Genomic DNA, 13028 nt, shown 5'->3' on the forward strand with positions numbered 1-13028 from the left:
TAGTTGTAGCTAAGATAAGATTTCTAGCCAACTGAGTAGTATTAAACCTGATGCTGGAAAATGACACAATGTTGCAGCAGCAGCCTGCCTAGTGTTGCGAGCAAAAAGATTGTTTAGGTAAATAGAAGTGTAGAGGATGTTTGTCACAGCAAACATGATACATCTCTGCCACAAGAAAACACTAAGAGTTGGCCCAGTAAACTTGACTAATGGCATAGAGCATAGACTTTAGAGATGATTGTCCCCACCTGAAAACTATTCCAAACAAGGGAGAAAAATTTAAAACACTTGGACACAATAGCTTCATCCTACAATATTCCCAACCATTTCTGCACGATGCCAATTTTATGAGAAACAAGGGAAGCAAATTTCTCAACAAAAGTTACAACTTAAATGTTAAAAAGAGTTCCATATATCTGTTTAGAGATTCTGCGAACACAGACCTAAGGCAGAGAAGGAATAACATCTGGAAGAGTAGTATCATTGCCGTAGGCAGTCCGTTTGTTCTCTAGACTGTGCCACATGTTACTAGAATTTATGATAAATAGCAAAGATACCTCGATGAACACCCAAACTGTTCTGGACAGGGCAGATATTGACAAGAGTGCATCACAAGCACCAAAGCCTTTACAAAACCCTAACAGTAAAGCTGGTAGCAGGTTGCCTTCAACAAATCCACAATGATACTTAGAGAGCAGCTTCTCAAAGACGTTAGATAAAACTGGGTTAATTGAAATTGACCCATATTTAAAGGGGGCATGAGGACAGACGTAGTCCCTTTGGTAATGCAGCAATGTTTCCCTTAAACAGAAGGAAAAGTTGTAAGTCCAACTAATCTTCTGAAAACAGCAGTAATCGTAGGAGCAATGAAATCAATAGTTTTTTTTTTTTTTTTTTTTTTTTTTTTTTTTTTTTTTATAGAAGATCAGAGGATTCCATAGCGGTTGTGGAAACCTCTGATCTCAAGATGTTCATGAGAGTAGCAAATTAATTCATGTCGTCTGCTGACGTCTCTTAAGTTTCAGATGTAGCAGTTTTATTTTCTCTATTCCCTCATATTTATTTATCTCACTTTCTCCAGGTCGATTTCCTTAGGAACCCTTTTAGGTTTGTAGTCGATTGACTGTCCATTAAGAGTTTTCAGCTGAAGATTTTAAGAAAGAAACACAATTTTGGTTTATTGGCAAAACCTCATCATTCTTCAGCGTATCTTCAGTATTGCTTCAAAAAAAGTGTTTATTATTCTGAGAACAGTTGACCTTCATATCACCTGTCGTTTTTTATTAAGTTTCTCAGGTACGATTTCATATCTTGACTCAGGCTTATTCGTAGTCAGGTATTCCATCAGGATGGGTGTGAAACGACTTCTCTTGTGTCTGGCAATTTTTGCTTTTCTGAAAGGAGGTAATTTGACTGTTCTTTTCTAACCACAAGGTGACTGGAGTATGTGTGCTGCTATTGACGGTTGCTGACTCATATTAGGTTTCATGTTTCTTAGCTTGAGTTCCCGTGATTTGAATTCAGTCGTTAATCATTGTAAGTATTCATTGATTAAACATTATATAAATTCTTGTTCATTATATGAATTCATTAACTGAAAATATGCATGCGTCAATTGATCATTATTTAATGAATTAATTGGTTATTTATTAAATGATCATCATGTGAAATTTACTAATAATTTTATGAATTCAATGATTGGTCATTAGATGTTTGTAATTTGCGCCTTTTATAGTCTTGATTCTGTGGAACTACTACTACTACTACTATTATTTATCAATAATAATAATGAAACTGAAGAAGAATTTTAAGAGTATATATACGTACCGTAGCCGTGACGTCGCGGGTCACTGCTTGGCCACCTGGCTGTTTTCCCTACATGAGAAATTAAAAGTCCCCGATTTGAATCGCCCATGAAATCGCTAATATAGGGAAGTTAGCATTTAGACCCGTATAATTGGATTAAAACTAAGTATTTATATAATGTTATATAATATATGCTGCTTAGTTATCAATTTTTTTTATAGTCAACAAGTATTTTTTACATACTATTGTAAAAATTTGTATTTTTCTCAAAATATATGGGTCTCAATGCTAACTTTCATCTCTTAACGATTTTCTGGCCGTTTCAAATTCGGTCCCATTAATTTCTTAAGGAGCGAAAACAGACACCCAGGGAGCGGTGGTGATTGCGTCACATTACGGTACTCTATTATAGTAAGTAACTCCTCTTACACATTTTTAGTTTCATGACAAAATCCACAACGTCTATCCAGTTTCCTGCGAAACTTATTTTATTTTTACCGTAAAATGTTCATACTAGTCGAACAATAAGAATATGAAAATTAATAAATAAAAACAAATATTCATTCCCTTATTTTCACGAGATTTTTAAAATAAATTTTGAAATAAAAATCAGTCATCAAAAGGACGAAAAAGGCTCCAAAAATATTATATTGAAATTAATAAAAAAAAATAATTTAGTTGCCGAAGACTGATCCACAAGCACCAAGGGACTGTAAAAAAACTATATAAGTAATAACCAATTAAAAAAAAATAGTGAAGCAGAAGGAAATCTCTTGATTTAGGAACACCAGAAGACCACCTCACAGCAAATTCAAAGTCTAAATCTTGAGCAAATTGACAATAAATTTGAAAGTGATCCGTTCGATAGCTGATACCGAACCAGGGAGCGAAGTTTGATTTCGTTTGATGTTTTTGATAGGGGCAAATGTAGCGCAAGGTGGCATTTCGTACCTTTTATATTCTCCTTGGTAATGTTTATTTCAAGGCGAAGTCTGCAAAATTGTCAATGTTTTTTCATGGTTATAGTCCAGAGAGAAGTAAAGTAATTATATGACCAATAACAGTAAGACTTAACACAGAGTATGAGTTTACAGTAATAATAATGGTTAGCACTCATCTAGGGTTATTCCATTTGTCAAAAAAGATGCACGAAATTGAAAAGTGTTATAATAGGTACCATTCTCACCAACATATGGCTAATTTCCCACTTAACTTGTTTACTTGCTGATAAGACTCCTAAAAACCTTTCTGTATCTGTATCTGTGTGCATTTGTGCGAATGTGTGTGTGTGTGTGTATGACAAATCAGATTTTAACTAACAGAACCGTTAGTAGGATAATAGTAGCTTAGTTTGGCAAACATTATCGCGGTAATATATAAACATATGAACAGAATTAGGAATAAATACGTGAGCTTATGATGACTGCATAGCAAATGGTTGCCAAATGTTCGAGGATTTAATAAAATCACTTAAACACACTTTCATTTTCATTCTATAAAGACTGAAGTTAGGAGGGCTAGGTAAAAATGCCGAGGCTATAAAGTTCCTAAACAGATTTGATTAGCCAAAATAAAAACTACTGACTCGATTTTAAGTAGTTAATACTGGGAAGGATGGGAATCGTACTATAGCCTATAGGTGTGGTTGAGAGAGAGAGAGACTGGCACTGAAGTTGTCCAAAGATATTATGAAATTTTACTGTAAACATTTGTTTTCCATACTAAGAGATAACTAGTGAAGGTAAAACAGAGAACTTGAGCCGAAGACGAAGCTGAAAGACTTAAAAGTGTCCGCCTTCTAGTCTTTTCAAGAGAAATTCAAAAAATTACTCGATTTAATATGTTCAGTTTTTTCATGAGAGTCGATGGCTGAACATGATAGCTCTTATGTTAATTGCCTCTATCTTCCGGTTGTTCCTGTTCTGTCTGTTGTTCAGAAGATATACCTCATAAGGGCAAAATGAATGTGTAATCATTTACGATTAAGAACAACTCTAAAATGGACTATTCTAATTTAATTGCCGACTTGTATGACCATCTTTGTGCACGAGTGTGTTTGTGCGTATCTAGGGTTCTAGTACACCAGGGGTAAGATATTTCCTTCTAATCAATTGTTTGGTTTTTCTTAGTTTACGGAGTAAAATTAAATTCTGCCAACAATTGTGTTGATTGGTTTCTTACTTATGACCGATACAGCCATCTTTTTTCATATGTGGCCAGGCAATGGTTCCAGAAGTGCTGCTCTGGATGAGCTGGTCACTTCTGCAATGTGTTCCTTCCGCAAACACCTTTCTAGAGGATGGGCAGAGATAGGAGTTCCACCCTTAGATCCTGTTGGGATCCCTTTGCTGGGGTTACCAGATAACATCGATAAAATAACGTAAGTGTAAATTACACTGATGTTAATTTTCATACAAAAACCTAAGCGTCTATAATAGTTAAAAGATGTGCTAAACGGTGCATTTACACGAAGCAGTACTGGTAGAGTAGTTGCATATATCAGCTATCAATGAGTAAGCACCTGAATGATATACTGCATGTAATTATCATTGGCAATGTCGCCTTTTCTCAAGAAGCTTTTGCTGCTCCTCGGTTTCTATCATTTGTTAGAAGAAGTAGGTACAATTCACGCACTGTAATCAGGTTAGGTCAAATCATCTGGATATTAACCTTGTCGTGTTTATCATTTGGAAATTAACCTTGTTGTTTGTAAAACAAGTTTTAAACAGTATCACAAGACGAAAGTCTTCCTTCCAGGACATATGGCCAGTACACAGCTATGAACGCCAAAGGCTTGGCCGATTTCGCCATTGAGGATGTCGATTCTAACGTGCTTTTCATGAGGACCGCCATTAGGCTAAATGTACCCTCACTTGAAATTACAGGGAGCCATGTTACCCTTGGTGAATCCAGGTACTGTAATTATGATGTATTTGACGTGTTCATTACTGTGATTTTCCACTTAGTATGATTATCTGATAAGTTTCAAGGTTATTTCCTAATCATGTAAATTATTCTTCTCAATCATCGCTCCTCATCATATAATATTGGTCCGATTTACATGTCGTTAACTTTGATTATGATTTAATATTTTCCTGCTCTGAATAGTTAACCGTCTGTGAGAGTTTTCTTAATTGATCACATGACCCTCCACAGCTCCGAGATACAAAATGTGCTTATTGGTATTGGTGTCACATTCACATTGGCAGAAGAGGAACTCCTCTTGGAAGTTGATGAGGTGGATGTTCTATTTGATTTTAAGTTTGATGGTGTAAGTATCTGCCACTGTAGGTGGTTTCACTTTGATTTGATTTCAACTAGGCTACTCGTGTAAAGAGGCTTTTGCAGCTGTAGTTGACACTTTTTCAGAAAAAAAGTAAATAACATTACGGTGAAGTTTTTAGTTGATTCAGTGATTATAGTTTCATAATGATGACTTATTCTCTCGCTTTACTTCTTAAGGAGAAGTAGATTGGTAAATTCTTTATAATCTCCTGGGAAAAAGTTGCGTAACTGCCATAATCAGTCAGATCATTTGATGTTATCAGCTATTGTCAAGGTAACTCAAGCTCCTATGAACTTCTCAACTCGGGGCTTTCTGTACCAAATATTGTGCTCAATTGTGCACTTAAAAAAATACTGTCATTACAAACAATGTTAACTTAACTGAACCTAAGAAGCGTATCACTCACTTGTTTTGTTTCATATAAATGGCCCTTTTGACTAATTGCTGCTTTTGCAGCAGACACTGGAAAAGTATTGTTTCACACCGAGAAAAAAGTTTCTCTGATGAACCCAGAAATTAAGAGAAAGGAGGACTCAGATTTAACAATTATAGTAAATACAGTTGAGATAGTAAAGTTTGATATATACTCATTGTTTTGCGTGAGGACAGTAACAATTAATCAAGTATTTTCCAGAATATATAAGGAGCAGAAAAGTGTAAATTTATTATGGAACACAGTAATGTCGCATTATAAATAGTACGATCAGTTTCTAATTAAGAAGGCAGGAAGTTTTAAACTCGATTTGATAAGTGTGTTAGCGATCATTTGAACTTTTATTTGCATCTTTCTAAATTTTCTCAGAAATCTTCAGAGGGAGAACGGCTAGCGGAGGACGAAATTGTTGATCTTCTGAAAGTAACTTACCAGGGCTACTTTGAAAAGGCCATTGCATATGAGATCACAGCAGCAATTGAGGCAACAGGGTATAGTTTTCGTGAAATTTCTTTGATATTCTTTCAGCCATATAGATATGAGCATAAATTAGGACAGACAAACCTCTAATTCACATTTTGTCTGTGGTAGCCTACCTACTTTTTTACACTAACGGGAACAGTCTCTGAGGAAGTTGTTCAATTGGAACCTTAAACGTTCAAGCGAAGATGCGATGCATTATCACTACTCTAAAACATTTCTCCTTGCATTTTATCATTTACTTACAATTTTATCTATTTATTAATTTATTTATTTGTTTTTTCTTTCCTAGCAACTAATCTCTGTATTTCTTATTACATTCTGTTACTTCTTTCAAATGGACACCATATTCACTGGAAGCTTCAACTTCGAGTCAATGGCCCCTATGGGCTTGTGCCCTAAGAATAAGGTTCATCTTCTGAATAATAATAATAATGATAATAATAACAACAGTACGACATTAGACTATACTGATTTTACATACATGCGCTTGCTCGTCCACAGGGCGAAATCATGATATCACTATTTACGGCAAGGCTATATCGGTACTGGCTATATCTATGACCATCCGTCTATACTAAAATATAGAATCCTGTCACTAAACTATACCTATACAGAAGACCACAACTCATAACTAAACTAGACCTATACTGGAGACCGTCTGTTCACGCATGCGTCGGGAACTGTAAACATTCATATGTATCTCCCCTGTAGAGAGGACGATGACTATGAAAATGGAGACTCTATAGACGATTTCTTCGATCGACTCTTTGCTGACATCAGGCAACTCATTCTGGAGAACAACCTCGATCCAATGCATCTTCCTCAGGATAGTGATAATTTTACTTTAACCGTAAGTTGTTACTGACGGGACTTTGTTTTCTTCGGGAATTCGTTTTCTTAGGAATATAAGTGCTCCCTTTTGCATTTTTTTTTTTTATGACGGTTTTGTCTTTGTCGAGACAAACTTGACTAATCGTAGGTTACTATTGATGATCCTTTTTCTCAGTAATCACAATGCTAACTTTAGTATTTAGTATCTTTTTATGATGGGTTGCAAGTCGCTGGGACAACTTAGACCAATATACAGTTATTTCGGAGTGCAAGACGTACCAGATAACTGTTTCTTGTGTTGCATTATTATAATTATAAATTATACTAGTATCGGCTGTAAAGTTCTTTTCTAAGTTTTATGAAATTTATATTTAAATTATGAAATGATATTTAAATTTATGAAGTATCTTCCAAAGAAAGCGAACTGTTTCGATACGAGACGAAAACTGTTGTAGTACATTTAACGATATAACAAACCCCTCACTCCCCCAAAAAAGATAAAACGATGTGGCTAAAAATAAGAATCAAGTAGTTTGAGGAGGAAGAGGCCGTGCCAGCACAAGGCTGTCGTGATCTAAATCAACGAAAGATTTTTCTTGTTTTTTTTTTTTTTCTTTTTTAGAAACTAAAAAAAAATATCGTTAAACTTGCCCTCGACTTGCCATTATCTTGAATAATGTCGAATCGAAGTGAAAAAAATCAGAAATTAATCGCAACTGTTTCTCATTCATTCAGATTGATGGAAGTAGTCCTTTGAAAATGTTTCAAGTTGCTGTTTACTCGTCTAACTTCTAGAACTTGTGTTATAATGATTGATGTGAAATGAAAAATACGTCTATTTATTAAGATTTTATTAGGGCGGCCCGCACCGTTACTGGATGTCTGATATTCAGTAATTTTACCAAAAGTATCACGTACATACGTATATATATATATATATATATATATATATATATATTATATTATATATATACACATATATATATGTATATATATATACATATATATATATACGTATATATATATATATATATATATGTATATTATATATATATATATATATATATATATATATATATATATATATATTGTCGTACAGCTGGAGGAAGGAATGAAAGAAGTTTACCAAGCGCTTTCGTGTATTTTCCACACCTCCTCACACGAAAGCGCTTGGTCAACTCCTTTCATTCCTTTCTCCAGCTGTACGACAACATGAAATATCGTATACTTTAGCGATAGATCGTCTATATATGTATATATATATATATATATATATATATATATATATATATATATATATATATATAATAAATATTAGTATGCATGTATGCTTGCATCTGTTATAGAAAATATTATGTGAACAAGACAACATTCTGTAAATATTCATATATTTGTAGACGGATATTCGTTTATTAAACGAATATTGTGAAAAATCACTCATGGTCATTAATGGATATAATTTGTGTGTTACTGTGGCGACCATCTCAGCTATTCAACACGACGGTGGACGGCAGTGTGACAGTTCACAAAGGATCCTTAGGCGGGCTCTCAACCCTCCACAGAGCAGGAAATATGAGCGCAAGATTTATTGGTCTGAAAGCAGAGATCATTTGGGATGGAGAAGTTGGATTTGATGACCTTGAGGTAATTCTGTTCTCTATATATGTATTTCTATCTCTGCCTATCTGTCGAAACTTTACTTCTTAACTGTAGACTAAGATGGTACTATTTTTACCTTGCAGTTCTAGAAAAATGCAGTGTGTTGTAAAGGCTTCTGATTTCATTCAGCTTACAGGCCTATAAACCTTTTAGGATCTTTCCTAGATAGTGACACCCAACGGTTTTAACCCGGCGTGTTTAGTACAAGCCCGTGGGTGGTGAGCGTAAAAACAAACAGAAAAGACTTTAGATATCATAAAGATCATGACCCCAAAGAAATACGTACTAGTCCTTGATAACAACCCCTAAACTAGGCTGGGGGTCACCATCTAGAAAAGATTCGCCTTTTATACTGTAAGTTAAGTATAAGACTTTTTAATGATGTTTTGCGTGATTATTATTATTATTATTATTATTATTATTATTATTATTATTATTATTATTATTATTATTATTATTAATGCGCGAGAGAAATTAACTATCGCTACACTAACTCGAAGGGAAACTCACGTTCCCGTTGATTTCATGGCTGGACAGCCACAAGTTCCTGCGCGGTTGACTCGATCGAAGCAGTGACCATTTACTCCCTGGGCTTATCGATTTAGCTCACGATTTCTTTTGAATTACGACCTGCAAATAGTACCCCGAGGTACCACAATGACCTATGCAATGACCTGGGAATTATACCGATCGTACTGACTGTGATTTGACCCGGCAAGCGTTTTATCAACCAATGCTTAGAGAGCGATTACAGTCTGTCACGAACTGACTCTTTTCAAAGATACATCATCGAACTGCAATAAAAATATCATAATGGACTCACTTATGTGTCGCATAGGTGGAGTCGTGATTTTCACAATAGACCGGTGGTTTGGTTTATTGATCAGCATGGCACATGGACGCTTGTATCTTGCATTCGAAAGACATAATTTCATATAAATACATCCGGAGAAAAAGCATTTGTTATATCAGTTGGCTGATTTGCTATTTGTAATATAGGGTCGGTTTTTTCTATATGGAGAGAATAGAGGCAGGTGCGTAGTTGTTCATACCTAAGTCACACTTGTAAAAAGTATTTGATTATCATCCAATATCTAACAGTGATTGAAAGAACGCTCTCTTAAAGAGGGAGATACTAAATCTCTGAAATTCTGCTATTTTAGGTAATTTAATTTTACTTTTCCCTTGAAATGTAGCCACGACAGTTTAAATTTTTACCTGCTATATCACTTCTGGTTTTTGGAAATGCTGAATCAAAGCTTGCTTAGATTTATTTAGAAATTTACGAAGAACAAGTGAGCGTCATTATGTAATGGCAAAGAGTATTAATAATACAGACTATGTCCCACCAATTTCCGTTAGAATTGTTACTTCAAAGAAACTACCTTGAAAAGTTACCATAATCCTTGGTTAAGTTGTTCGGTGGCCTACTCCTGACACCTAACTGGCTAAAAAGCACCGATCATATTGAAATCTATTTGCGGATCAGAATATTATGTTCATCTCTAAAAGACATTGAAGAAAATTGCAACATTTATTTGTTCATGGATTCAGTTTATTTATTTACTCATTCCTTCATTTATCTATTTATATAGCTTGTCACTTATCATTCAATTATATTAAGAAAAAAAAAAAAAAAAAAACCGTGATTTTTTCTTCTTCAGATTGATTACTCCTTTGACCTAAACTTCCCTCTCTTCGGGAAAGAGCTCACTTACGCCATCAAGATGTCTTACGTTCACCTTAGCTTTGAGACGGACGTTTTTGTATTGAGGCAGAACATCACGTTGGCCAGGTGCAACATCACGGAATTGGGGTGAGTGTCTAGGCGTATAAGGCGTACGGTTTGCTCTCTCTCTCTCTCTCTGCACAAGTTAATATGGACATTATACAGGTAGCTTTCAAAATGTTTTGTTAACGACTTACCGGTAGGGTTGTTTTATCGATTGAGACCCAGCAGGTAAATTTGTCACAGAATTTATGTGACTGTGGTTCTTTTCAGAAACGTTTATTTATCGAAATAAGTAATAAAAAAGTTAAATAACAGATGATTATTCCATTATCCGTATCCACAGTTATTAGTACATATTATGAACAGAGTGGAATGCGTTACTTAGCTATGATGATCTGAGATTCCTTTTCATTAAAATCATTCTCTATGTTAACATTGCATTTATTAAGATTATACCAGTTATAATAAAGGATTCTCTCTCTCTCTCTCTCTCTCTCTCTCTCTCTCTCTCTCTCTCTCTCTCTCTCTCTCTCTCTCTCTCTCTCTCTCTCTCTCTCATTTTAAAGGCCGATCCACTACAAGGAAAAAGGAGCTGGTCCTCTCGATACACCTATGTACAACCTTCTCGTGAACACCTTCTTGGGAAGCCTCCACCACTACGTCATGAAGATCGGAGAAGGGGTCGTGTGCAGCCTGTTGGAGGACGTCCTATCTCACGTATAAGGTCGTCCTCACTACCAATGGTCGTAGCCAGGAAAAGGGTCACTGCTGGAAGAAAATCATTCTCCAAGTTAATTATGAAAATCATTGGGGCGAGGAATGTAAACTTATGAATAACCTTTTTCATTCCTTCTGCCTTGGATGCGCCAGTAGGCCTACTGGACACCATGGGATTGCTGGCGAAGATGAAGTCGTAGTTTTCACATATTTGAATATTACGAACGCTTTCAAAATATTTTTTTTCTTGTTAGTGTCATGGTCTTATTTGATCCTTGTCCTGTTAGAACATTCTAATAAATAAGATACACGATGAATTACATAAGTTTTTCGACAGCAAGCGAAGATCAAGTCGTAGTCTTCACGACATTTTGACCTGAAATATTTGATTCTGATGTTAAGAATGATTTCAAAATAACTTTTTTTTTCTGGGTTGTCTGCCATGGTTTTATTTTATCGTTGCCCTGTTTGAACATTCTAATAAATAAGACACGTGATGAATTACATACGTTTTCATATGAATTATGGACAAATGAACAATGTAATAAACAATGCACTCATGAGAACTTTTATCTCTATTCTATGATAAGTTGTTGACAAAGACATTCATGAATTTGCAGTTGGGAAGCAATGGAAATTGCAAATGAATTTGCTGAAGTCTTTGAAAATCACGGGTGATCATTACCCATGTTTAGGGAGCCATATCGTCAAAGCATGTTTGAATGCGGACCGGAAGCAATTTATTCACTATAAGAGAATATTATGAAAACGCAGACACACACACACACACACACCCTTTTCTCACTCACATACGTTCCCACCCGGATGAAAACCTTGTGATTATGAAGAATTCTGTAAAAATTAAAGTCAAAGCTATGATAAGATGTGTGAACCGGAAACTTGAGTGTTTATATGCTTGCCTGAATGTCATGTCCTTCGCCAGACGCAGATTTTCAATCTCTCTCGCTCAACGTATATATTTCATATAATTTTCATGACAATATCCAATGTATAACGCCCAGCGATTGCAGGTGTGGCAGATACGCTCAGGTAATTGGCCACAAAAGTACAAAACGTTAGTGAGGTCAATCAGTGACCCGCAGAATCAGGGAGAGAGACAATTTATTGGGTCATTTTCATATCGATTTCCCATCAAAAATATTATCGTGCCACGTGAACTCCTGGCAGACACATTTACCTTATTTCATTTTATTATAACTTTGTGTGTGTGTGGGGGCTGGGGAGGGCGGTTACTGTATGATGCTTGTGGAACTATCTCTTCCAGCAATATCATCCCGAGAATAAAGATTCTTAGAGGTTGTAGACATCAAAGTAAGAAGCCAATGCTTCAGAAACGGTAAAACAAAATACCTGAAGGAAAACAGCACCAACAATCTCGTCTGTGTAAATAAAAGAAGTTTACGAACAATATTATGTGTTCTGGCAGTATCGTGATACGATCTTAATGGCCTATCCCCATAGCGGCGTAGTGCACCTCTCACGGTAGGCCTACACTGTAATCATTACTTAAGGTTCTTTGAATCGGCCCCAGGCTGCAACCTCCTTTCATCACATTTACTGTATCTCCCTTCATATTCTCTTTCTTCTATCTTACTTTCCATTCTGTCGTAACAAGTGTTTCAACATTATTTTCAGCGCTGAATGACCTCATACGTCCAGGCGCCCGGCCTTTGGCCTAGATTTTATATTCCTATTCCAAATTAATGAACCACTGCTAAAATTCGGATTCGAATCGTCATTTTCATTTAGAATACTCTTCTTAATGAAAGGAATTCATACCCTCAAATAGAAAGCAGTGTAAAAGAGCACAGAAGGAAATATCATGTAACAATACGGTGTATTATAAACAATTACATAAGTAATAGAAAAACTCTTGCATTCACTCGGCTTCCCGCACCACGTCGAACTTTGTTCGATGTGACGTCAGAAGCGGGGAAAGTCGGAACTTTTCCCGCTATATCGCCGCTTCTGACGTCACATCGAGCAAATTTCGTCTAGGAAAGCTCGACCGTGTGGACGGGGCCTAAGGATATAAAGTGGGTGAAGAACGAGGGAATGAT

The 13028-nt window shown here is 35.7% G+C and overlaps 1 protein-coding gene across 1 annotated transcript; it reads left to right on the forward strand.

Annotated features, from left to right (window-relative positions):
- Window positions 1-1327: 1327 nt before the first annotated feature.
- Window positions 1328-11507, forward strand: LOC135220954 (uncharacterized). The gene is made up of 9 exons (XM_064258607.1): window positions 1328-1404; window positions 4027-4186; window positions 4564-4719; window positions 4963-5077; window positions 5895-6016; window positions 6720-6858; window positions 8328-8483; window positions 10163-10314; window positions 10797-11507. Exons 1-9 carry the CDS (start codon window positions 1350-1352, stop codon window positions 10951-10953), a joined length of 1212 nt encoding a protein of 403 aa, XP_064114677.1. The 5' UTR covers window positions 1328-1349; the 3' UTR covers window positions 10954-11507.
- The last annotated feature ends 1521 nt before the right edge of the window (window positions 11508-13028 follow it).

Source organism: Macrobrachium nipponense, chromosome 2, assembly GCF_015104395.2.
Source record: "Macrobrachium nipponense isolate FS-2020 chromosome 2, ASM1510439v2, whole genome shotgun sequence".
NCBI classification, from domain to species: domain Eukaryota; kingdom Metazoa; phylum Arthropoda; class Malacostraca; order Decapoda; family Palaemonidae; genus Macrobrachium; species Macrobrachium nipponense.

Bases quoted from the DNA above. Each gene is read 5' to 3' on its own strand.
- LOC135220954 (XM_064258607.1), top strand. From the start codon at position 1,350: ATGGGTGTGAAACGACTTCTCTTGTGTCTGGCAATTTTTGCTTTTCTG. The intron at 4,720-4,962 runs GTACTGTAATTA...GACCCTCCACAG, and splicing joins GTTACCCTTGGTGAATCCAG to CTCCGAGATACAAAATGTGC. The intron at 8,484-10,162 runs GTAATTCTGTTC...TTTCTTCTTCAG, and splicing joins TTGGATTTGATGACCTTGAG to ATTGATTACTCCTTTGACCT.